The 21,538-nt window shown below is 51.5% G+C and overlaps 1 protein-coding gene across 14 annotated transcripts in view; it reads left to right on the top strand.

The window, feature by feature from the left end:
- Nucleotides 1-21,538, top strand: part of CACNA1G (calcium voltage-gated channel subunit alpha1 G) — a 144,744-nt gene that overhangs the window by 28,811 nt on the left and 94,395 nt on the right. For all 14 annotated transcript variants that reach the window (XM_066200363.1, XM_066200362.1, XM_066200360.1 and 11 more), the window contains exons 2-3: nt 15,977-16,088; nt 16,576-16,709. In XM_066200363.1, the coding sequence (XP_066056460.1) occupies nt 15,977-16,088; nt 16,576-16,709 (246 nt within the window). The remainder of the gene's footprint in view (nt 1-15,976; nt 16,089-16,575; nt 16,710-21,538) is intronic.

The raw sequence follows: 21,538 nt of genomic DNA, 5'->3' as shown, positions 1-21,538 counted from the left end.
CTGAGCTCACTTGTGCACCTCTCTGTGTGCAAGAACAAATTTTAATTTAATTAGGTGTGTACAGCGCCAACTCCTTCTTTGTGATCAAGATTAGTCTGATGAATGAGAATTGAAATAAATTCCTGTGACCAAGGGCTGGTCCCAGCCCCAGCACCTGTATCTGCATGCCACAGCTTGCTTTATTTTTGCTTTGTCCTCCTGCAAAATCACCTCCCTCTGAAGAGGGATAGCTGGGCTGGGCATGTCCAGAACTGTCCGGTGCCCCTGAGACTCCTCCATCCCGAACCTTCATTGCTTCAGGATGGAGCTCACAGTGTGACAAGCACAGCTCAAGCATGAATCCGGCTCCTCTGGTCACTGCTGGTGCTGGCAGATTCCTGCCTGATTGCCCCTGCCAGAACCCTGGGGGCCCAAGATGCAGGACAATACTTGCCCTCAGCAGGAGCAAGGCATTGGGCACCCAGCAGCACTGGCAAGGGAAAGGCAGCCAGGATTTGGCATTTTGCTTTCTACTTGCTGCCTGATGGCCCCGTGCCTGATTTTTTGCTCCCACCCCATTTTGTTTAGTCTGGACATGATCCTTTGTGCCACGGGACCGTGGGCATTGCCAGCAGGGCTGCCTGGCTCTCTTGGTGCTCAGTGGGAAGCAATGCCTTTTGCAGGTGGCTACTCTTGTGGAAAACCAACCAGCCTTGGCTTTCTTGTCCTTTAGAGGTATCTCCTGCTCAGAGTGCCTGAAACGAACCTGCTGGCACTGAGGGCAGGCGGAACTGTGGCTGTGCCACAGACGAGATGGGAAAGACCAGATCGGGGGAAAATGAATTAGGACATACAGAAGGCCCCTTGATCAGGACAGTAACCTCTAATCCGGCTCAGTTCTCCTTATTTACAGTTGCCGAGAGGGAAGGCAGGAGAAAAGCAGCCTGGCAAGATGCACAGAGCTGATCTCCTTCCCCTCAGCCGCTTTGCTCTCACTAATGTATTTGCTGGCAGCGCTTGCTGTCCCCGGAGCATTTTGAGCTCGGTCAGAACAACTGTTCACAGCCAAAACAGGAGTGCCAGAGCAGGCACAGGACTGGGAATGGCTGGGGGTGGGGGAGGTGATTGGAGCCCCCAGTATGGGGTGCTTGTGGGGAAATGAAGTGCTGGGCCCTTCCGTGTCCCCTCCTCAGCTGGCAGAGATGGAGATGCAGCAGGAGAACCTTGCAGCCTCTGTCTGCAGCAGGGTCCCTCAGCACCTGCAGGGTGTTTCTGCTCAGGGAAGGGGCTGGGTTCTGGGGCGGTTTCCCGAGGCCATCCTACTTGAAAATACTCCCTGAGAAGTCCCAGGGCTGCATTTCTCTAGGTCAGCACTCAGTAAGAAGAGTAGAGACATCCGAGACCACTCCCCTGTACCGGGACACTGGGAAGGACAGAGTCCTGAGGGAATCGATTTGGTTGCACTTTGCAGTGTTACAGAGGAGATCAAAATCTCCCCCAAAATCTCCTACACTGTAAAATGAGGCATTTGATACCCCAGGCTGCAAGCACGTGCTTCTCTCCTGAGCATCCCCGGACCTGAGCTGTGCTGAGACAGTGGCATTCTGGCGCCTGTTGCGGAATATTCCAGCACTTTTAGTATGGGCTGGTGCAGTCACTGTGCTTGTTACAGGCAAAGGCAATGAGAATTTTATGAGGTGTAAATGGATTGTGCCTGAAAGCATCCATGTCCCATTCGGCTCCATACATGCATATGCTTCTTCTGCACCTCCTCTCCTCAGCCAAAATATCTTGTCTTGTTGCAAACTCAGAGAAAAAGATAAATATTAGCACTTTGAGATGCTTTGATCTGAGTCTCTGTCTGTGTTGCTGTTGTTGTGGTTAAAAAACACTTCTTCTGGCTGCAAAATTCATCAGGGTCTAGTCCCTGGAAAGGGAGGGAAACCAGAGCAGCTGTTAATGAGGGAGCAGTAATATCTAGAGCTCATTTCAGAGCAATAATGGGATTAGAAAGGAGACAAACATACACTGGTCCCGTGCTTGATGGCTTTATTTTTGGCGTTTTTGTTGCTTTTCACTTTATTAGTTAGAACATCCATTTTGCATTAGAGGGCAGATGATGAAATCCCAGCGATGGGCTGAGATGGGGAAGTTTAAGCTTTCTGGGCCATTTCAGAGAGTTTTCACCACAGAGAGCAGGAGTTAGAAGTGCACAGGGAGCAGGAGCGGACAACGAGGCTGTGATGGAGAGGGAGACAGGACAGCGAAGGGCAGGAGCTGAAGACTGCAGCCTCTTTAGCGGCTCTTGTAATATCTTATTAATGGAAGAGAAACTGCAATTTTTATTTTGTGGAAATTCTTTTGTTCCACATTAAATTTTAAAGCGCTTTGCTCCCATTACAGCCTCCTGCCAGAGCGTGCTGCTGGCTGGGAGGAGCTGCCCTTTGAAAGGTTTTGGGAGAGCCCATGTTTGTGTCCGGGCTGGCGGAGCACGGCAGGCGTGCGGGGTCCTTCCCTGGGGCTGTCACCCCAACCCTCCTGTCACACCTGCTGAGTGTCACCCGGAGTCTTGGGCGGGGGTGTGAAAGGTGCCAGGGGTGGGCTACATGCCCTTGGTAGGTGCAGGGGCTTGAGGAGGGCTTGCTTACACCAGGAGCTCTTTTTAATTGACTCCATGTGAAGGGACACGCGGACCCTGGAACGGGAACAAGGCACCCTTATTCCCCAATAAGCTTGTCTGCACATGGACTAAATCAATAGCAGCTCATCAGGAGTTGTGTGCTGGCTGGAGATGCCGCCTAACGATGAGTCACATGCAGAGAGGGGGGCAATATAAAAAGAAAAGGGAAAAGAAATCTGAGGTTTGAGTCCAGGCCTGGACTTAGGAATGCCCGTTGTGTTTCTGGTGTGCCGGACGAAAGGGCTAGCTTTGAACTGTGTCCTCTCCCCTGCCTGCTAATCCTCATGGGTGGCTGGAGCAGAATTTTGCACCTTGATCCCATGAATATATGCTGGGCTGTGAGTGCCTGAATATCAGGACTCTTCGTGGCTTTTAGCTGGTTGTGGGTTGGTCCCCACTGAGCTCCCAAGCAAGTGGTGCTGGCCTTGGGCTCCCAGTGAGGAGGCAATTGAATGGGCTGGGACTGAACAGCTCCAAGGATATTTTAGAATACCAAAGGTCGTCCTTGTTGCTTTTCCTAAGCCAAAGTGAGCGAGGCTCGGATGATGTGCAGAAGATAGGGAACCTGGGGAGTTGCGTACATTTTTCATGAAGATTTTTGGGAGATCAAAAGCATTAGAAATCATTTGGGTTAAGGTTCCTGGAGTGGCCAATTGCCTTTAAGCGAGGCTTACCCAGTGCAGCCTGGGGCTGTTCCAGGACACAGCAGTGTGAAGAGCCAGATCCAGCTGCAGGAGCAGGGTCTAGTAAAAGTTTTGGAGTGGGAAGGATGAATTGCCTCTTACAGGGGGCTGAGTGCCAAGAATGTTTCTCACCTCTGTCCCAGCCCAGCAGTTGCTGATGATGAGGGTCAGGACATCTCACCAAAGGTGCCCACTCCCCTTTGGCAGGATAAAGACCCCCCAAAGTAACAATTTCCACCTAAATGTGCTCAAACTGACCTTGTTCCCGGCTGTCTCAGTAAAGGTGAGCTGCGGAAGGGATGTGGAAATGGAGCCTTTGCAGCTGCCAGGGTCTCTCTGTCTGATTTCTCTCCAACATCAAGAAGCTCCCAGGGCAGTGGGCACCCAGCAGGCACTGGGGCTTATTCTGTAGGAATGAATGAATGGAATAAATCCATTTTAAATGCCAAGTTTTGACACAGGTGACAGGCTTTAGGAGGTGGCAGTGGCTCAGTCCCTGCTCTCTCTTTGTAGAGGTTTGTCTCTGTGACACCACACTGTCAGTGCTGCCAGCACAGGAGGAGCCATAGGGGTCAGAGCTGGGCCCTGGCTGCTGCCAGAGCCCTTTCAAGGCATTACAGATGATGTGCCATCCTCTCGCTGAGTTTCCTGGCTATTGTTAGCTGCTGCTGAAGCCTGACGCTAATTAAATAGGGTATTTTGTGTTTAATAAATTCCCACTTGAGCCATGCCAGCAGGAGGGCACTGGCCAGATGCCTGCGGGGTGGCAGCACTGGAATGGTTCTCCCTGAGAGTCTCCTGCACCCCTCAGCCCTGTGGGTGCTACCCCACATGGGTGCATATCCCTGCACCCTGGCAAGCTTGTTTACCTGAGCCTTGGGAAGAAAAGCCCTCTCCCTGTGGTGGCAGCACCTTGGGATACCCAGAGGGACCTTCAAATGCTGGGAGCAGGATGAGCATCCCTGGTGCCGTGTTCCATCTTGTCCCCTTTCCTGCCCCTCCAGGCAGCCAGCCCTGTGCTCACCCCACTCCCTGTCTGTTCCCACTTCCCATCTTTGCAAGGAGACATCAACGCGCTGTCATGAAGCTGAAAGCATCAAACGGGTGTGATGGCCCAAACCCTCGGGAAGCTCTGGAGCGCTGCCTGTGTCTTGTCTGCTGGGAAGGTGGGAAGCTGCCCCCGCTGCCAGCCAGGGTTTGTCCTCCTCCTTGGCTTTCCTTGCCTGGAGGGGAGGCCAGACCGATCTGTTTTCCCTGGGAATACCAGAATGTCACTTGGGCTACCACTAGCAGCAAGCAGGTTGCTGGGAGGGAATTGCAGGAGTAGAGGACATGGTTGTCTCTGTGCTCTTCTCTGGCTGCTGTTCTTGCTTGGGGAGAGGAAACCAGGGGCAGTGCCATCCCTGCAAGCAGATTCCATAGGATATCCCTTAACTTTACTAAATAGCTGGTTTTGTCATCCTTTTTAAGACTTGAGATATTTAATCTAACATCCATCACACAAACCCTGCAGTGAAGCCCCTGCTGCTTCTTGGGGCTCTACACCTTCCCTCCATGTCTACCTTTGTTTTTTGGGCAGTGGGGTGTGGCATGTATAGGACATCACATCCGAGTACACCAAGGTTTGGGCTGGAGCGTGTGGGGTGAATCCTGCTGGTCCAAGCTGGTCTTGTCCTGTTTGTCCTGGCTGCAGCTATGTGGGTGAGACTGGAGGTGTTTTGGGGTGGCAGCCCCTGTGTCCATGCAAGTGCCACAGCAGAGCTTGGCTCCCATACTGAGCACCATCCCAACCCTGTTTTCCTGCTTCTTCCTCTACCACCTCCCTCCTTCTCTGCCAGCGAGATGCTAATCCATGAGTTCCTGCCATGGATTTGCCTGCAGGGTTCAGTTAGACCAAACACCCAACCCTGCTGAGCCCCCTAACCTGCTGCAGCTCCCACAGCCCACGGTAGCTCAGCCCTGGGGAGAGCAGCCTCCTGCTCCTGGTTGTTCCACATGAGCCTGGGATGGATTTTAGTCACTGCGGGATTTTGACGTGGTGTCAGGATTTTTCCATTCCTGCAGACAAGTGTTCCTTGTAGACACCTCAAAAACTGAGTCAGGTGCACCAGCATCTCCCAGTGCAGTCACAGACTGGCTGCAGCCTCTTCCAAGCAGGGGAGAAGGCAGAGATTGTGCAATGGGGCAGCCTTGACCTCCACTTCCCCACCTGCAGAATGCCTTTCCTGCCACTCATCCCCATTGTGAAAGCTCTGTGTTGCTTTCACTAAAAACTGCTATTTTTCTTATTTTTATTGATCGTAGACTTCAAAACCAAAAGTGTGTAAGATGGTTCCAGTCTAATTAGTACTTAACCTGCAACAAAATATTGTATTTTACATTGATTTTTTTTTTTTTTAGAAAGGAAACATTGGCTCAGTTTCCAAATGAAACACTTTAGCAAGCCATTTGGAAAATCATCATCATGTTCAGACTTTGTAAACATAATTCTTTAATATTCTTCTTCCTGCAACTTGCAGCCGGGTAAGAAAACATACACAAAAAATAGTGGGTGGTTTGAGTTGCCCCAAAGCTGTATTTCTCCAGCAACACTCTGAACAGAAACTTGTACCCAGCATTGGCTAATGCCAGCCAGTAAGTGGGAAGGGCTTGGGTCTCTCCTGGTCAGGCACAGCTCCCAGGGAAAGGTTTCCTCAGAGGCTCTCCCTCAGCTGCCCTTCCAATGCAAGTCAGGCATTGTCCCCAGAAACTCCTGGGGACCCCCCAGGCCAGTGTCCCGAGGTCAGGGCAGCAGTGAAGGGGAAAACAGAAGGTGTGGGGACATGGGGTCTGTGTCTCCCAGCTCTGCTTTAAGCCATTTGGACCCCTCAGAAGTGATGATAAGGGGCCCTCCAGCCCTTCTGCCCTGGCTTGTTCCATAGGCTTAAAATTATTCTGGGTTTGTCCTTGGATTTGTCCTCTGAGCTTTTTGTGAGGCTTCACCAGGTTTCCTCAGGGACTTTGAGCTTGTACCCTTTTGCAATCAAAATACAGTGCTGGGGACACGAAGGGCACAGCTGCAGCAGATGTGGCCAAGAGCTGGATGTTTTTGGCTCCTCTTGGAGCCACTGCAGCCAGGACTCTGCCTCTCCTCCTGTCTCCCTTTTTCCTCCCCCAGGCCCCACACTGCCCGTTTGGGGAGTGCAAATGGACATACCCCAGAGTCTGAGCTTTTCTAGGGGCCTTGGAAGCTGTTTGCCTCAGTGCACTGGACACCTTTCCCTGCTTGGTGAAAGAGGGTGGGTGGAAGGTACTGTGGAATGTCCCCATTCCTGTTTGCCTTTTGAGACTTCTTGGTGATGGCTCTGTGGGTCTGGAAGTGTGGAGTCTGCTGGTGAGAGCTGTGCTCTGCTTCAGGGTGGGATGCTCTGTCTCTCTAGGAGGGTTCCCTCCCAGGCTCCTGCCCTGTGCCATGATTTCCCTGTCTCGTACAGTCTGCACGTAAGCATCCCTTGCCCAGTCTGGATGAATGGGAATGGGCCGAGTGGAAGGCTGGGGCAGGGTAGAAACAGGTCATGTGTCTGGGATGTAAATGCTGTTGTTTGTTTGGCTTGCTCACCAAGAGCTCTTCCTCCAAGGTTTCCCCTGGCCGTCAGTCAGCAGAGGGAATTCCATCTCCCTCTGCCCAAGATCCAGCTGGGATTGCTGCAGGGAACATGCAGACCAGCTGTAATTACTGTCTCTCCTCATGTTCACCAGGTTTTGTGGTCCTCACACGGTGCCATCCTGCCATCCACTTGTCTGGGTGATTAGGGATGTGCTGGATTGATCAGCAGTGGTGGTGGTGATCCTGCAGACCTGTCCCATCTCCTGCACTGCCCCTGTGACATTCTCTGCCCTGGAGGAATCTTTCATGCACTTACTTTGTGTATATTTAATAGGTTAGGATTTGGTTTGAGCTCATGTGGGATTTGGGGGGCTCAGAGGGCTGCATCCTCCAGTGAAATGTGGCTCGGGGGGGTGAGTGGTCCCCAGGGGAGAGGTCTGTGGAGGGAGGCAGAGAGCCTGTTTCACCTGTGACAGGCAGGGTGCTGGTCTTCACAGAGAATCCTTCAACTCCACAAGGAATATTTTGGCTCTGCAGGTGTGGGCACAGAGTTGTCCTGGCCGAGGAGGGTTAACCCAGTGTTGGTGGGAGCAGAGAGTGAGCCTGTCAAGGATCATAAGGGAAGCAGAGGAGCTGCCAGGACAATTAGCACAGGCTTGTTCTCCCCAGCACGTCCCTGGGATGCAGTGGGACTGTAATCAGCCTGCCACTTCCCTGTCTTTATTAAAACATTGATTTTTGGAGGTTTTGGCTCTGTGCAGCGTGGTGCCTGCCAGCCAAGCCTCTGCGGGAAGTGGGGGTTCAAGGTGGCATGTCTCTGGGCATGGCAATGCCTCATTTTGGAAGCTGTTCATGCTTCTTCCTTGGGGACTGATGGCAGAGGAGGAGGAGGAGGAGAGACATCCCCTCCATCTGTGCGCTGCCCTAGGAAGCGATTTGAATCACAGGTTTGCAAAAAAGAGGAAATGTGCCTGATTTACTCAGGCTTTGAAGCTTGCAGGAGCTTCCTGATGATGATCCCTTTCCCACTTCAGGCAGGCCTGGCTCAGAGGGGATCTCCTTCCCTGGCCATGGAGCCAGGCAGTGTCAGCTAGTGCCTCCATCCTGGGGCAGCAGCAAGGGTCAGGCAACGCTCCTGCAGCTCCCAGTGAGTGCAGGCAGAAGAGTTTCTGTTCCCAGGGTCAGTACCCTGTGTCTCATCTACCCTCTGCTCCAGCAGCAGAGGGTGAGAGATGGTCTTCAAGGAAATACATTCATACTAAAATATAAATAATAAACATAGATTAAAAAATTATATAGATACATATGCTTGGGACTTGTTTTCTCCTCATCCATCTTTCCATGCATCGGGAAACTCCTCCTCCCTGTCCTGTCATTCTTTCCCCTTCCAGTGTGAACTTGTCTGACCAGTGCAACCTCCTTGGCACAGCAGCCCTGATGCCACATGTGTGGCCATGCAGAGCCATGCCTTCAATTCCTTCATTTCACCAACTGTTACATAAATTCGCTTTTATACTGAACTTGTGGACGTCACTGGAGCTCTGTCCATACCCATAACATCACTGTTTCCATGGGAACCAGCGTACTTCCAAGGGGGAAAAAGTAGAAGGAGACTAAAAAAAGGACAAAGAAAGAACAAAATAAGACAAATATGTGACATATCCCAACTATGTGTCGGTGTAGGATGTTACAAAGATTTCACTGCAACTTGTTTAGGCAGCCTTGCATAACAGTTTTTGTCTTGACTGTAGCAGCAAGGAGAATCACTGGATGGCAGGAACTTAATAGTATCCCAGATATCTGGAGTCCCTTGGTAAGGAGGAGATGCCTCTGGCAGCTCTGCACGAGGTGCCGCTCTGTGTGCACAGCAGGGCCATATGTTTTTCCTCCATCCATGGGTTTTCCTCCATCCGGGAGTGTGACTGGGGCTGTGCAGTTTGAGGGTGCTTGGTGTTGTGGATGTGTCCTGGAAATCAACTGGCACTGCTGAGCTTTAGGGGCAGGTGCTATTAAGGGACATTTACAGTGACTGAGTTTAAATATATATATTTGGGGGTTTAGTGTCCATCCACTGTACACTTTATAACGCGTGGTGAGGGAAAAGGTCTTAAATAAGTTATTGAGCCCCAGCAATGGCTTTGGCATATTGAGAGTATTTTAACTGGTAGCCCCAGTCTCCCTGTGGAAGACCTGGCCAATAGGAAGGATTTTACTGTTCATGACAACATCTTTGTTAGTGCCATGTGTGAGTTGCTGGGAGGGAGTCCATCCCCTGGCTCACAGAGGGTGATGGCTGGTGCAGAGGCTGAGCTGGGAGCTGGGAGGGACAGGTCTGGGAAGAGGACGGGGACATGCTCCCACCTCTGCAGCCCTGCTCTGGTGGGGCGAAAGGGAGGAGTGCCTGTCCCTGAGCCACCCAAATGTTAGCTGAAGGTGCCAAACTGTTGGGAGAGGGAGTTTGGGGGAAGTTGAAGCTTCTGCAGAGCTCGGTGTGGGCAAGCGAGCCTTTACCTTCTTTTCTTCTGCTCTTCCCTTCAGGAGATGCAGGGCAGTAGGAGCTGGGGTCCCAGCACATGGCTTCAGCTGGTGGAAGAGCTGGTGAACTCCATGAGGCTCCCACCTGACCCATCCTGCTGGACCAGGGCTGGGGCCATGCAGTGACCCTTTGCACCAGTTCATTTTGGGCTGTTCTTGGTGCTGAGACAGACATGAGGGGGAGGGGAGAACTAGGATGAGAAGCCAAAACAAATTTAGCCTAAAGTGCTCTTGCTTGACATTTTATTACTTTACATTATATTATATTTATTTTATTAAAGCACCCACCCTTGCAGATGCTGGTCCCAGGGTTGGGTTGCCAGCAGCTGAGCCCTCCCAGCTCAGGAGTTAATTGCAAGCGATACGTGGGGCTTTTCTTAAAAGCTCCAGTTCCTGAAGTTTGGAGATTATGCAAGTCACTCAGCTTGCAGGATTTTTTTATCTTCTTCTTTTTTTTTTTTTTCTCTCTCTCTCTTTAAGCAATAAGATTTTAAACGCTTTTGGTTGCTGGAAAAAAGCCCTCAAAGTAGAAATCTAAAAGGTTACCAGGAAACAATTCCGAAACTCTAAGACAAATAAGAGCCTCATCTGGGTTTCAGTTTTGTTTTTTTTGTTTTTTTTTTTACTGAACAACCTTTGTTGTCACTCTTCATTCCCTCTAAATACTGTATCATTCTTTGCCTCATCACCTGGGTGGCTGAACAGGGCTCCTCCACACTGCTGAGCAAATCCTACCTCTCCCTTCAGAGGTGTCTGCATCTCACAGGCAGAGGAGAGCATCTCTGCCTGCAGCTGACAGCCCTGATTCTAAGTCTTTGAAAGAAGAATGATAGGATGATTCCTCCCTGAAATCCCCCTTTTCCTCCACTTTTGGGCTATACAGTCCCTTTTAATGTGTTATGGGGCCACTGGGGACTCTGTGGTCCCGTCAGGATGGGAGCAGAGTGCTGCCTTTCATGGCAGACTGAAGAAGCCAGCAGTGCATCCTTTCGAACATCTGCAAGCCAAAATGAATTAGAGATGACATTTCCAAAAACACTGCCATGAATAATCGCCCTGTTTTGGTTTCCAGGTTTAATTGTGAAGCTGCATGAATTAAAAGAACCTCCTGGGTCTGTCTGCACTGGGAGGGAAGCAGTTTCAAAGAGCGGCAGAGCAGTGAGGAGGCAGGGATGCTCCTGCCTGGCTTTTTCCTGGCTCAGATCCTGTGGATGGTTATATGCCAGTCTCAGTGGGGTCATGCCAGCTTCTGGCAGTGTGTCCTCATCCTGCCAGCTGCAGTGACCCGGGATGGGGCAGGCGGCCACGCGGTGGAAATGGAAACATTCTCTGAGCAGTGCTTGAATTTTTAAACCCCTTTGTGCAGCCCCACTGGAGGAGCCTCTCAGCTTTGCTTTCCAGGAATGCCCTGGCGATGGGACTCGCCTGGCACAAATCCCTGCGGGCTGCAGGGCAGGAGGCAAGTGCTCCATCACACGTGTGCCATGAGCATGCCGGGGCTGCCATGCCTGCAGTGGCTTTTCCATCCTGCCAGGGAGAAGCACGTCTGCTGCTGCTGTGGTGCTGTGATGCTGCAGGAAGGGCTGTAAACCTGCAGCATCTTCCCTGCTTCATCCTGTGCCTGTGATCCTCAGAGGGACAGGTGGGAGCAGGCCTGGAAAAGCATCTGGGAGGGCAAAGCTGTAGGGTAGAGATCACGTTACAATGACACTGGGGGCAGATCCCTGCCGGTGCTTGGCTGCAGGTCCGGGAGGTGGATTGATTCACTGGGCAGAGATACTTAGAGAGCACGTCTGGCATTGCTGCACCACGGAAGGTGGAAATGCTTCCTGCAAATGCTAAAAGCAAAATACAGAGGCTGGTCTTGCTTTCGAAAGAGTGTGGTAGGAAAAGAAAGAAATCTAATTAAATGTCCAGGGTTGTGATGGGAATCCTCTAACATTTAACTGGGCGTGACATGAAGAGCCTTTTCCTGTTGGCTTGGTGCAGTCAGAGGCAAAGCTGGGAAGGGGTTATTATTTCCATCTGTGAGGCAGATTAATTCTGAGGACTTTTAACTTCCTTTTCAAATGGCCTAAATTAATGTTTTAGAATTTTAGTCCCTGCCTTCTCCCACCCCCCCAAAGGCCAGGCCCTGGAAGTGCCATTATGCTCCTGTCAAAGGGGCTATTTCTGGAATTGATCATATGAATGAAGCCTAAAACTCCACTCTCATTAACGTCTGCAGCTTATCCCAGTGTCACTCCTAAGCTGGTGGGACTTGGTGACACTGCAGGGGAAGGCTGTCATTTCAACCCAATTTTCACATCACATTTGCACAAAAATTTCCAGGCCTTGCCAGCGCTTTCCTCACATTTGTCAAATCCCAGCCACTGTCCCAGTGAGTGGGGGCTTCTCCTGGCACAGAAGCGATGGCTGTGGGTGCTGATGGGGGACTTGGTCCTGGATATGATCCCTGAGTCCAAACAATGACTCCTTGCCCTAAAAAACAGGCAGCAGAGAGAGCCCAGCGTCACCTGTCTGGATCCAGGGGGTTTTATACGTTCCTATGGTTGAGTTTCATTGAGTGGTACCAACCTGCAGCTCCTGGTGCTGCAGCGCTGCCCCCCCTTGCCCACAGAGCCCTGCTCCCATCACGCTGCCTGCGCTTGGCTGTCCCACCCCCTTGGACCTGCTGCTTCACAGAGAGTGGGAGGAGGGGTCAGGGAGGGAGAGAGAGGGATGCATGGAAGGAGGAGAGGGGGAATGGTGGGAGTTACTTGGAAATAGCAAAGCATCAAGGGAAGAAATGTATATTAATCCCATAGAAGAGTGTGTGTCCCTGTAGAGCATCGCCAAATGCTCCCCTCCGTACTCGGCTCCATCAGTGACACTTCCCCCAGGGAAAGGGACCCCCATCTCTGTGGCACAGAGGTGCCTGCTCTCCTCACCCCCCAGGCCCAAGAGCCCACCAGGAACAGTGCAAGTGCTCCAGGTCCTCAGAGAGAGCCCGGGATGCAGCGGGACAGAGCATCTCACCTGGTTACTGCTGCCATCGGGCAACAGATCCCAATTTAATTCACTCACTGGTGAATTTGATCCAAACTTCTGCAACCAAATCATAGCAAGCATAATGCAATATCTTTCTGTTTTAATTATGTTAGGCTGGGTAGTGCTGGCTAATTGAATCTGGGATTCTTGCCTCTTAATTACAAAAGGTCAGGTGCTGTGGAGTGCGGGCAGGTGTCACTGGGAGCTGGGTGATGGGAAGGGGCTGAGGGCTCTTGCTCTGGGAAAGGGCTCCTTTCGTAACAAGTGAGTGACTTCTGGACATTTTCCTTCTTTTTTTCTTTTGTTCTCTCTATCTTATGGATTTTAAGAGTCATGTTACAACAGACGTGCTACTGTGAATTTCTGTGTGGCAGAAACAGATTTTTTTTTAGTTGAAAAGGATCTGTGAGGATTTTGGCTGCCTGCCTCGAGCACGCTGATGGTAAAAATGTGAATTTTTAAGAATACGCTGCGATGAGCAGGTGACCCTTAAAAGTGGTGACTTTATGACACCCATGGGATGGGGTGGATGTTGTGATCCCCTGTTGTGTGAGCATGAACCCCATTATTAATCCTTTTTCTTTTCAATATCAGCCCTACTTGGTGTGAGGAGGAGGCAGGACTCTACAGGCCAGCTCTGCTCCCAGCAGATATTTATCTGAAGCAGTGAGGGCTGCAGGCTCAGCTCGGCACCTCTGCCCCTCCTTTCAAGTATTCTCCTCCTCATCTGAACTGCTGGCCAGGGACCAACACTGTCTCTGGTGCTTCCCCAAAGCCCCTTTGCCCCTTCCCTGCCTGCACTGCAGCAGTGAGAGGCATTCAAAAATGCACCTTCTGCTTTTGCTAATTGAAGAGTTTCCCTTTGTCAGCCTCCCTGCTCAAAGGAGGGTCGGTACAAAGCTATAGCCAGCAGCACTTTGTGTGCCTCTGAAAATCCCATTAGCAGAAGAAAGAGCTTGAATTTTCATTCAGCTAGGAAAGAAAAAAAAAACTAACAAAAAAACCCCCCCACCCCCCCACCCTTCTGATCTATCAGCTGCACATTAACATACTGCCCTCGGCACTGCTGGGGTGCCTGTCCCGGGAATATTTAATCAGGGTGAAGTGTTATATTGGACTGAAATGTATGTGCTCCAGGGAGCAATGTGTTGATAAGTGGTCTGCAGTTAAATTTGGGGTAAAAAAACCTCTGCCGTCAGCAAACAAACACCCCTCCCACTCCCTGGGTCCCGCTCCCTGGGTCCCCCTCCCTCTCCAGGCTGTTTTCGTGCCTGCAGATGTTTGTTCCTACAAGACAAGTTGGGATGTGGGGGGGGCAGCCCTGAGAGGGAGGGACAGGATAGGATGGGGGGACCTGAACCATAGCCAGGGTGGGCAGCATGGGGGAGGCCATGGCTGTGCCAAGGTGGGAGGTGCTGGCCTGGGGCAGCGTGTCTTTGGGCAGGTAGGGGCTGCTGGCTGCACCACGGGGACCCTCTTGGGGGTACAGATGTGGTGCTGGTCCCCAAATCTCCCTGCTGGCCACAGCTGGTGCCCTATGTGTGGCAGGTTGTGGCATCCTGCGGGGCTGCACTCTCCTGGCTTCCCTCCACTTGCAATCAGTCACTGATATCAGTGCCCGCACTGTAATAGGTATTGAGGGGCATCTGAGGCTTTGCAGACTGTGGCATGCCAAGGCAGGACAGGGAGGGTGTCCTTGGTGCCATCCTGTGCTCTTCCATTTCAGCCCTTGCTCATCCATCGGTGCTGGACATGGGGCTGTGCTGGGCTTGGCTCTGCTCAGCTGTCCTGGGTGAGCTTTAGGGCTTGGACAGGGAGCAGGTGAGATCAGAGTGGCTCCAAGCTGATGCCCACCATGGTTGTGTGCCCCATCTCTGCTTGCCCAGGAGTTTGCAGACCCCAACCAGCATCAGCAGCTGTCCACTGGGGCAAAAGCACCCCCAGCTGGGACGGAGTGTGTGGAGGAGATCCATATCCAGTGAAGGCTCTTGTCTGCTGCCACAGAAGAATTTGAATGGATCTTTGGGGATGTGTCCATGTGTCTCCATAGGTTTTGACCCAACCAACCTGCCTGTCCTGGGACCTCCTCACTTCTCTGCTGCCTGTCTTGCACAGTTCATGCAGGTGACATTCCTTCTGTCACCCCTTTGGCATCGTACAGGGTGTTTTCTAATTCTTTATGTTCCCGAGGGCTTTGCAGTTTCTTGCTGGCAGAGCCGTGGACACAGCTGGTTCTGGTGGAGGATCTTCCCAGCCCCCCAAGCTGGGGATTCCCTTCAGTAGCTGCCCCCTCTTCTGGCTGCCCTCCATGCCTGCCCCCACAGGACTATATTTAGGCTAAATATCCCAGCCCATAGCCCCAACCTGACAGTTGGAATGTCTGTCCCAATATCCTGTAAACATTTCTCCCGATTAAAAGATCCAGATTGCCGGCAACCAAACCGTGACTCAGCCCCATGTGGTTTTCCAGGAATTCGCCCAGGATGGGTGGCGGGAGCTGCCAGCCCCAGCCTTGTGTGCTCAGTGGAGAGGCACCTGCTGATTCATCCTCACCTTCCCCTTCCCCAGGCAGATAACGCTACAGCACGGGCTCCTCAACACCACCCGCTGCTGTGTTGCAGTGAAAACTCTTGTCTGACAAGGGCCATGCTTATTTTCCTGGAGCATAGAAGCTGCTGCTGGCACTCAGGCAGGAGCATGGCCCTGCTGCCTGTGGGTTCTGGCAGTTGAGAGGGTGTTTTTCATGCTAGGCCAGAAGATAACCCCAGCACCACACTGAACCCGAGCCTGGATTTTCCATCTCTGTGCTCCTGGAAATGCTCCCAAAAGGATGCAGGAATTTGGTACCAGGTTTGAAACATCCCTATGGGGATGTGCTGCAGCAGCACACTTTGTTCTGCCCCAAAAGTGCATCCAACATCTGTCCCAGCAGCTCAGCTCTTTAAAAATTGCTCCTAGAGCCAGGAGGCAGGGTAGGAAATGGGCTCTGGTAGACCTCACTTAAAGGCTTTTAGACAGTTCATTAATGGTTTTGGCGGTTTTGATTTGGATTGGGAATGGAAGTTCAAGCAATGGCTTCAGGGAAACACCCCTGGGATAAGGTGTGACATGTTTAATAGAAATTATAATGTTGTTAAAGTGCTTTTCCGTAAAACGCCAGGAGAGGAAATTAATGGTGTGGGGTTTTATAGGTTTTTTTTCTAAAAGTTGATACTGCTCGTTTAATTAAATGTTTTAATCCATCACAACAGCACTTTTGCCATGCAACCTCCATTTTAGAGTGGTTTTCACATCAGCTGTAGCCACTGATGGCAGCATGGGGAGAACATGTGCAGGTATCTGAACACGTAAACCCAGACAGCGCCTAGCATAGGGAAGCTGCCCTGCTCCTGGCCTTAAAGACCAGGAAAACCATTCCAATTCAGTTGTGACTTCTTGTGGATGCACCTCTGGGTCTGTTGCCTCCTTGACAGCTGTGTGCAGGTGGTTTGAGAGGGTCAGCATGCTGGTGATCCTGCTCAACTGCGTGACACTGGGCATGTTCCACCCCTGCGAGGACATCGCCTGCGACTCGCCACGCTGCAGGATCCTCCAGGTATGGCCCCAGCGCTGCTGGAAGCTCAACAGCAGCCCGAGGCTGATGTGGAGAGGGAAAGACTGCAGCTATGGTGGCATTGTGTCCCAGGATGGCAGGTCCTGCCTGCACTGTCTGTCCCATCAGCACTTGGAAATTGCTGGTTTTGGTGCTTGGATGAGAACACACAGTGCTGTCAGGCAAAGCCCCTGCCAGGCTGTGCCAGCCCCAGCCTAGCCAAACCTTTCTTGGAGTGCTTGGGGAAGGCCAACCATCTAGTAGTCAGTGAAAGCAAAGCCCAAAATATATTTGTCCCATTATCCTGGCACTATGGGTGCTGTTAGACCAGCTGGGCTGGGGAAGATACAGGGCTGCTTTCAGCAGAGCTCCTTCCCAGGGATTTAGCTTTTAGAGATGCAAGAGCAGACCTTGCTGGAGTCAGGTTTTTAATTCCCTCTCTTGGTGCAAGTGTGCAGGAGCATCCCTCCTCCCTTCCTTTCTTTTGCAGAGCTTTGATGACTTCATCTTTGCCTTCTTTGCTGTGGAAATGATCGTCAAAATGATCGCGCTGGGGATTTTTGGGAAGAAATGCTACCTGGGAGACACGTGGAACCGCCTGGACTTCTTCATCGTCATTGCAGGGTAGGTCTGGGGAGCAAGTCCCCTTCTTCCTGAGTGTCTCTGTTGCTATTTATGGCTGGGCTCGGCAAGCACTGGATTTGGGGGAGCAGCTGGTTTGCAGCATTGAAGGCTGGGGACTGGCTGGTGTCGGTGCCATTGGTGTTGTCCATCCCAGCTTCCCAGCAGGGATCCCTCCCGAGCTGCCGCTGCCCCTCTGGTGTTCTCAGTAGTTGGAGGGAGAGCTGATGCTCAGCTCACGGACAGGGCAGGGCAAGGTGACAAAAGTTGTTTGTGCTGGGTTTTGACGAGCCCATGCCTTGGGGCTCCTTTGCTGGGCACTGGACTTGGCTCTCCTCCCTCCAGCCCACCAGAGGTTTCAGTTTCCATGGCTGGAGTGGGCAGTTGGGAGCATGGACGGCTGTCCCAGAAAGGATCTGAAACGTGCATGATTGCCCTCATTATTATATCTTTTTTTTTCTTGAGGGAAGGTGATCAAGTTTGCCTTTCTGAGTGTTTTCCTTTCAGAGGCACCTGGTTTGAATTAAAGGCTCTTCCAGCATCTGAGAGTCTCCTGGTGGAGGCTGGAAATCCACATGAAAAGTCCTTGGCCACTGGCCAGCGAGCTGAGTTTCTTTGACGCACAAATCTCTTGCTGGCCCTCGCCTCCCTGCCCCAAGGCTTTTGGGAAAACAGTGGGGTTTTGCCTCTTTTGATAGAGCTAGGGATCAAATTCACTAGATTTTCTTAGAAAGAAGCAGAGGCCCCTCCCAGCTTGTTTGCCCGGCATGGATTTAGTGTTGCCCAAGAAGGGGCAACACCTTAATGGGTTTTACTTACGGTCCATTGCTGGCCTCACAGGGACATGGCCCATGCTAGTCAGCTGGGAGAAGTAAAACAGAGCTGCCAAGTCTCCCAGTGCATCCTTGGCTTGCAAAATGCATTGCTGCAGAGGTCAAGAGATGCTGTGAGCTTCAGACCCAGGAGCTCTCATTGTCCCTATAAACCTGTCTTCCGGTGGCAGGAAGCCCAACCCAAGCAAGGCCAGACATCCCACCTGGGGAAGCATGGTCATGGATCCTGGGCTGTTCTGAACTCCCCTGTGCTGCCACCTTGCCCTCCCAGCCTGGTCTTGCCTTTGCCCGTTGATCTTGCAAAGTCTTTGGAGCCAGACTTAATCCCTGATGTCCTGTGGGGACCCCACCGTGATAGGACCTCACTCTAAAGGGACAGCAGCAGGGACCATCTTTATTCCTATGCCAAAATATCACACTTCTCTTTGCTTAAGCAGAGAATTCTCTGCATACCTGCTGCACCTGGCCAGGTGTTTGGATATGTGAGAGTCATCTCCTTCCTGGGCAAAACCACATCATGGCACAGATCCCCCCCTGCAGCAGCTGCTCCCCCATCCCCAGCATGCAGAGACATTTTTTGCTGCATGGCAGCCTGACCCTCTCATGCCTTCTGCCAGGTCGGGTTTGCCTCTCACTAAGTGATGGCTCTTTCCTTCATGTGCATGAACTGTTCCCATCTGGGCCCCGTCAAAACCAATTCAGCTGGCAAAGGATCGAACTGGATTTAAATACAAAGCAGAGCCTCTCCTCCTCCAGCATCGGCTTTCTCTGCTCCCTTTTGTGCCCTTGTGCTCTCCTCCAATCCTAGCCCATCCATCCTGGAGCGCTGCATCCTACTCAGAGCATTGCTGCAATCCTGGAGGGCCTGCTGAGTGCCAGGGAAAGCCAAAGGGGCTGCAGGAATGGGCCACTGCTGTAGCAGAGAAAACAATAAAGGACTCAAGCCCTTAGTAGACCTAAGATATAGGTTAAAAAGCACTGTAAGGGATAAGGGATAAAAGTACTGCAGGGTCAAATTCCAACCAGAGAGAGGGAAATTCCTCAGGTGCAGCTCTTTGGTTCTCAGATGGGGCAAACTACCCCAATGAGCATCCAGCCCGTGATGATCACAGCAGAGCACAGGAGCAAGGGATGAGCTGAGCTCTGCATGGAGGAATCCTGCATCTGAGCAGGTGTCAGGAAAGAGGCCAGAGCCAAACTGGGGCCCTGGAGTGTGTGTGCCAGGGCAATCCTCAAACCCCAGCTGGGTTTGCTTAGATACCAGATAAAGCCATGTTTATATGGAGGTCTCACATAATGGCCTCAACCAGCTTCCCCAGTGAAATGCCAGGGGAGGAGACCGAGGTTTCCATGTGGTCCTGGGGACTATAATGAAGCAACTCTGTTTCTGCCTTCACATTTTTTTCTCTGCCCTTTATGTTCAAGACGTGGGAGGAGGGAAGCAGCAGCAGAGTGTGAGCTCCCCAGCAGGACCCTGAGCTCCAGCTCTCCTGCTTTTCCTGGCACTGCCCTTCTCATGGGCTGCAGAAAGTGATGTCAGGGGAGAGGGGAAGCAGCAAACTGTATCTGTGGGGCATCAGGTGGAGAAAGCATGTCATACTGGGGCTGTACAATCCCCCAGGCACAGCATCCATCGAAATCCTTCCCAGCCAGCACCAGTTTAGAACAGACATAACCCACACTGCCCCCACCCCCTCCTCGAAAGTCACAACTTGTAGCATTTCATCTTCCCCATTCTCTGAGAACTTTCTAGTCCTGACAGGAGCTATCATTGTGGAGAAGCCTTTTTTGTGTATTTTTGCCCCAAATCTTCCCTTTAGAGGTCTGGGAGAGCCTCTTGGATGCTGTTCTTGCTCCTGCTGCCCACTTCCGTGGGATGCCATTAAGTGATTCTCATCTCTGTTAAACTGTCCAGACCAATCTCATGAACTCGTGGAGAGTAAATGACTTCTTTGTGACAATGTAATGCAATTAGTGCTAATTGTAGAGTGTGTAATGTCTGCAACACATCTCTGTAATTACAGTAAAACTTGCCGGAGATGAGAATAATGCTGTATTATCAAAACTCTGCTTAGGGAAACAGGGCTTTGGCTGTAGGTTACAGAGTTGCACGGGGAAAAAGGGGAGGGGAAAAAAAAAAGTGATGAATGGCATAATTATGTTGCATTATTTTTCGAGGAGGGGATTTGGGGAGTTTGCTTGTGAGAGAACACTTTGAAGGTTAACAGGCATTGCAAGCAGCTCTTGCCCTTTAAAGATGATTCAATATCATTTTGACATCTCCCAGCGTAAGACGCAGATGTACTGAGGATGGATGCTTGTTTGCATTCCAAAATATGCAGAAGGGGTTTCGGTTTAGTGCTGACTGGGGCTTGGGCTGGTGAGCCAGACCTGTGGGATGGAGATGTGCCCTGATTTGGTGTCTCCCTGGCCACTGTAGGACCAGCATCCACTATCTTCCTGGCAGGGCCCAGGAACACCTTCTCTGCTCAGTCTGTGAGAAGAGGGTAGCCGCAGACAGAGATCTCCCTTCTGCTCAGCTGGAGCCAGCCCTAGCCCCACACTTTGCTACAGTCCCAGCAGCTTGCAGAAACACAGCTTTTTCTGGCTTTGTTCAGATAAGGACTTCCATGAACCTCTGCATCCGTGTCGATTGAAACGGGCTTTAAGCCATCCTCATGAAAAAACCCCATGGTGTGATTTTGGAGTTATTCTGTGCAGGGCCAGGAGCTAGGCTTTGATCTTTGTGGTTCCCTTCCAGCTCAGGAGATTATATGATTTTATTCTATGATTCTGACCGAAAACAACAAAAATCCTTAATGGTTTATTGTTTTCCTGTGAGAGAGCTTTACACCAGGGGATAATTTGGAGCTGTAAGAGCTCGTGGGGTTCCTCCCTGCCTTCCTGTGCCCACATTCTGCCCCCCACCAAGCAGGGCTGTGCATCATCCCCTGTTTGAGCTGTGCAGGTCTGTGGTTACTCCAGCCTCAGTCAGTTGTTTGGCCAAGAATAAGGAGCCCTGTTTGTGCTTTGCTCACTGTAATGGTAACGAGCCTCTTCAAAGACTTTGTAGGAAAGTTAAACACTTCTGGAATATTTTGCTTATGATTGAAAAGGAGCTGGGGCTGGAGGTGGTTGGCAGGCTACTTAATTCAGGAACAGACGCCACTTCTTTCTCTCTTTGCTTCCTGAATATTTCTAATGTTTGTTATGATTTTTTCTCTCTCTGTTGAAGGCTGTATTAAACAGTGAGCTCCACTGAAGCCTTCATAAATAAGCTTAAGGATGTCTTTCTCCCTCCAGGTTTTGAGCGGTGAATTTCAGGGATGAAATAGGCTGCAGGAAACCCTTTTGTGTTCATAGGTGACAGGAGAGAAAGGGATGCCACAGCCCCCACTCCAACCCTGCTCCATCTAAATCTGGATGGGGTCTGAAAAGCTCTTTAGCTCAGAAATTGGAAGGAGGGCTATGGTGCCAGACGGGTCTCTGCAGGGAGCTGTGATCCCGTGGCTGCAGCAGCCAGAGCAAGCCGCCTGCTGAGTGCTCTGGGTGAAGCTTCCAGCATGTGGCCTTCACCCCACTGCGCCAGATTGCTCCGCAGGCAGGCAGGGCTCCTCTGAAGGGCATTTGAGCTGTACAAGGCTGATCAAGGGGCTGTTTCAGCTCCCTGGTTCAGACACAGGGAAGAAAGAGCTGATGTGGGACTGCCTACAGGAGCCCCTGCTGCAGAATTCCACTGCAAAGGCTGTTCTTTCCCCATATATTAGTCTCTTCATCCCTTAAAAACAAAACTAACAGGGAAGCAGGATGAATGTTGCTTTTTCATGCCCCCCTGCCTCTGTTGAGCCATCTGACCCAAGGAGCAGCACGTGAGGACGTGGCAGCAGTGCCCTCTGTGCTGCCCGGGCACCCCAAGCGAGCATGGGGGTGTAATTGCCCGTGTAAGAGGCTGATTTGCACATGCAATTACCCAATGTGCAGCCACAGCCCCTCTGGGCT

The sequence above is a fragment of the Chamaea fasciata genome, unplaced genomic scaffold (genome assembly GCF_029207755.1).
Source record: "Chamaea fasciata isolate MVZ Bird 193981 ecotype frontalis unplaced genomic scaffold, bChaFas1.0.hap1 SCAF_19, whole genome shotgun sequence".
In the NCBI taxonomy this organism is placed as follows: domain Eukaryota; kingdom Metazoa; phylum Chordata; class Aves; order Passeriformes; family Sylviidae; genus Chamaea; species Chamaea fasciata.
This window is presented reverse-complemented; position numbering and strand designations above follow the sequence as displayed.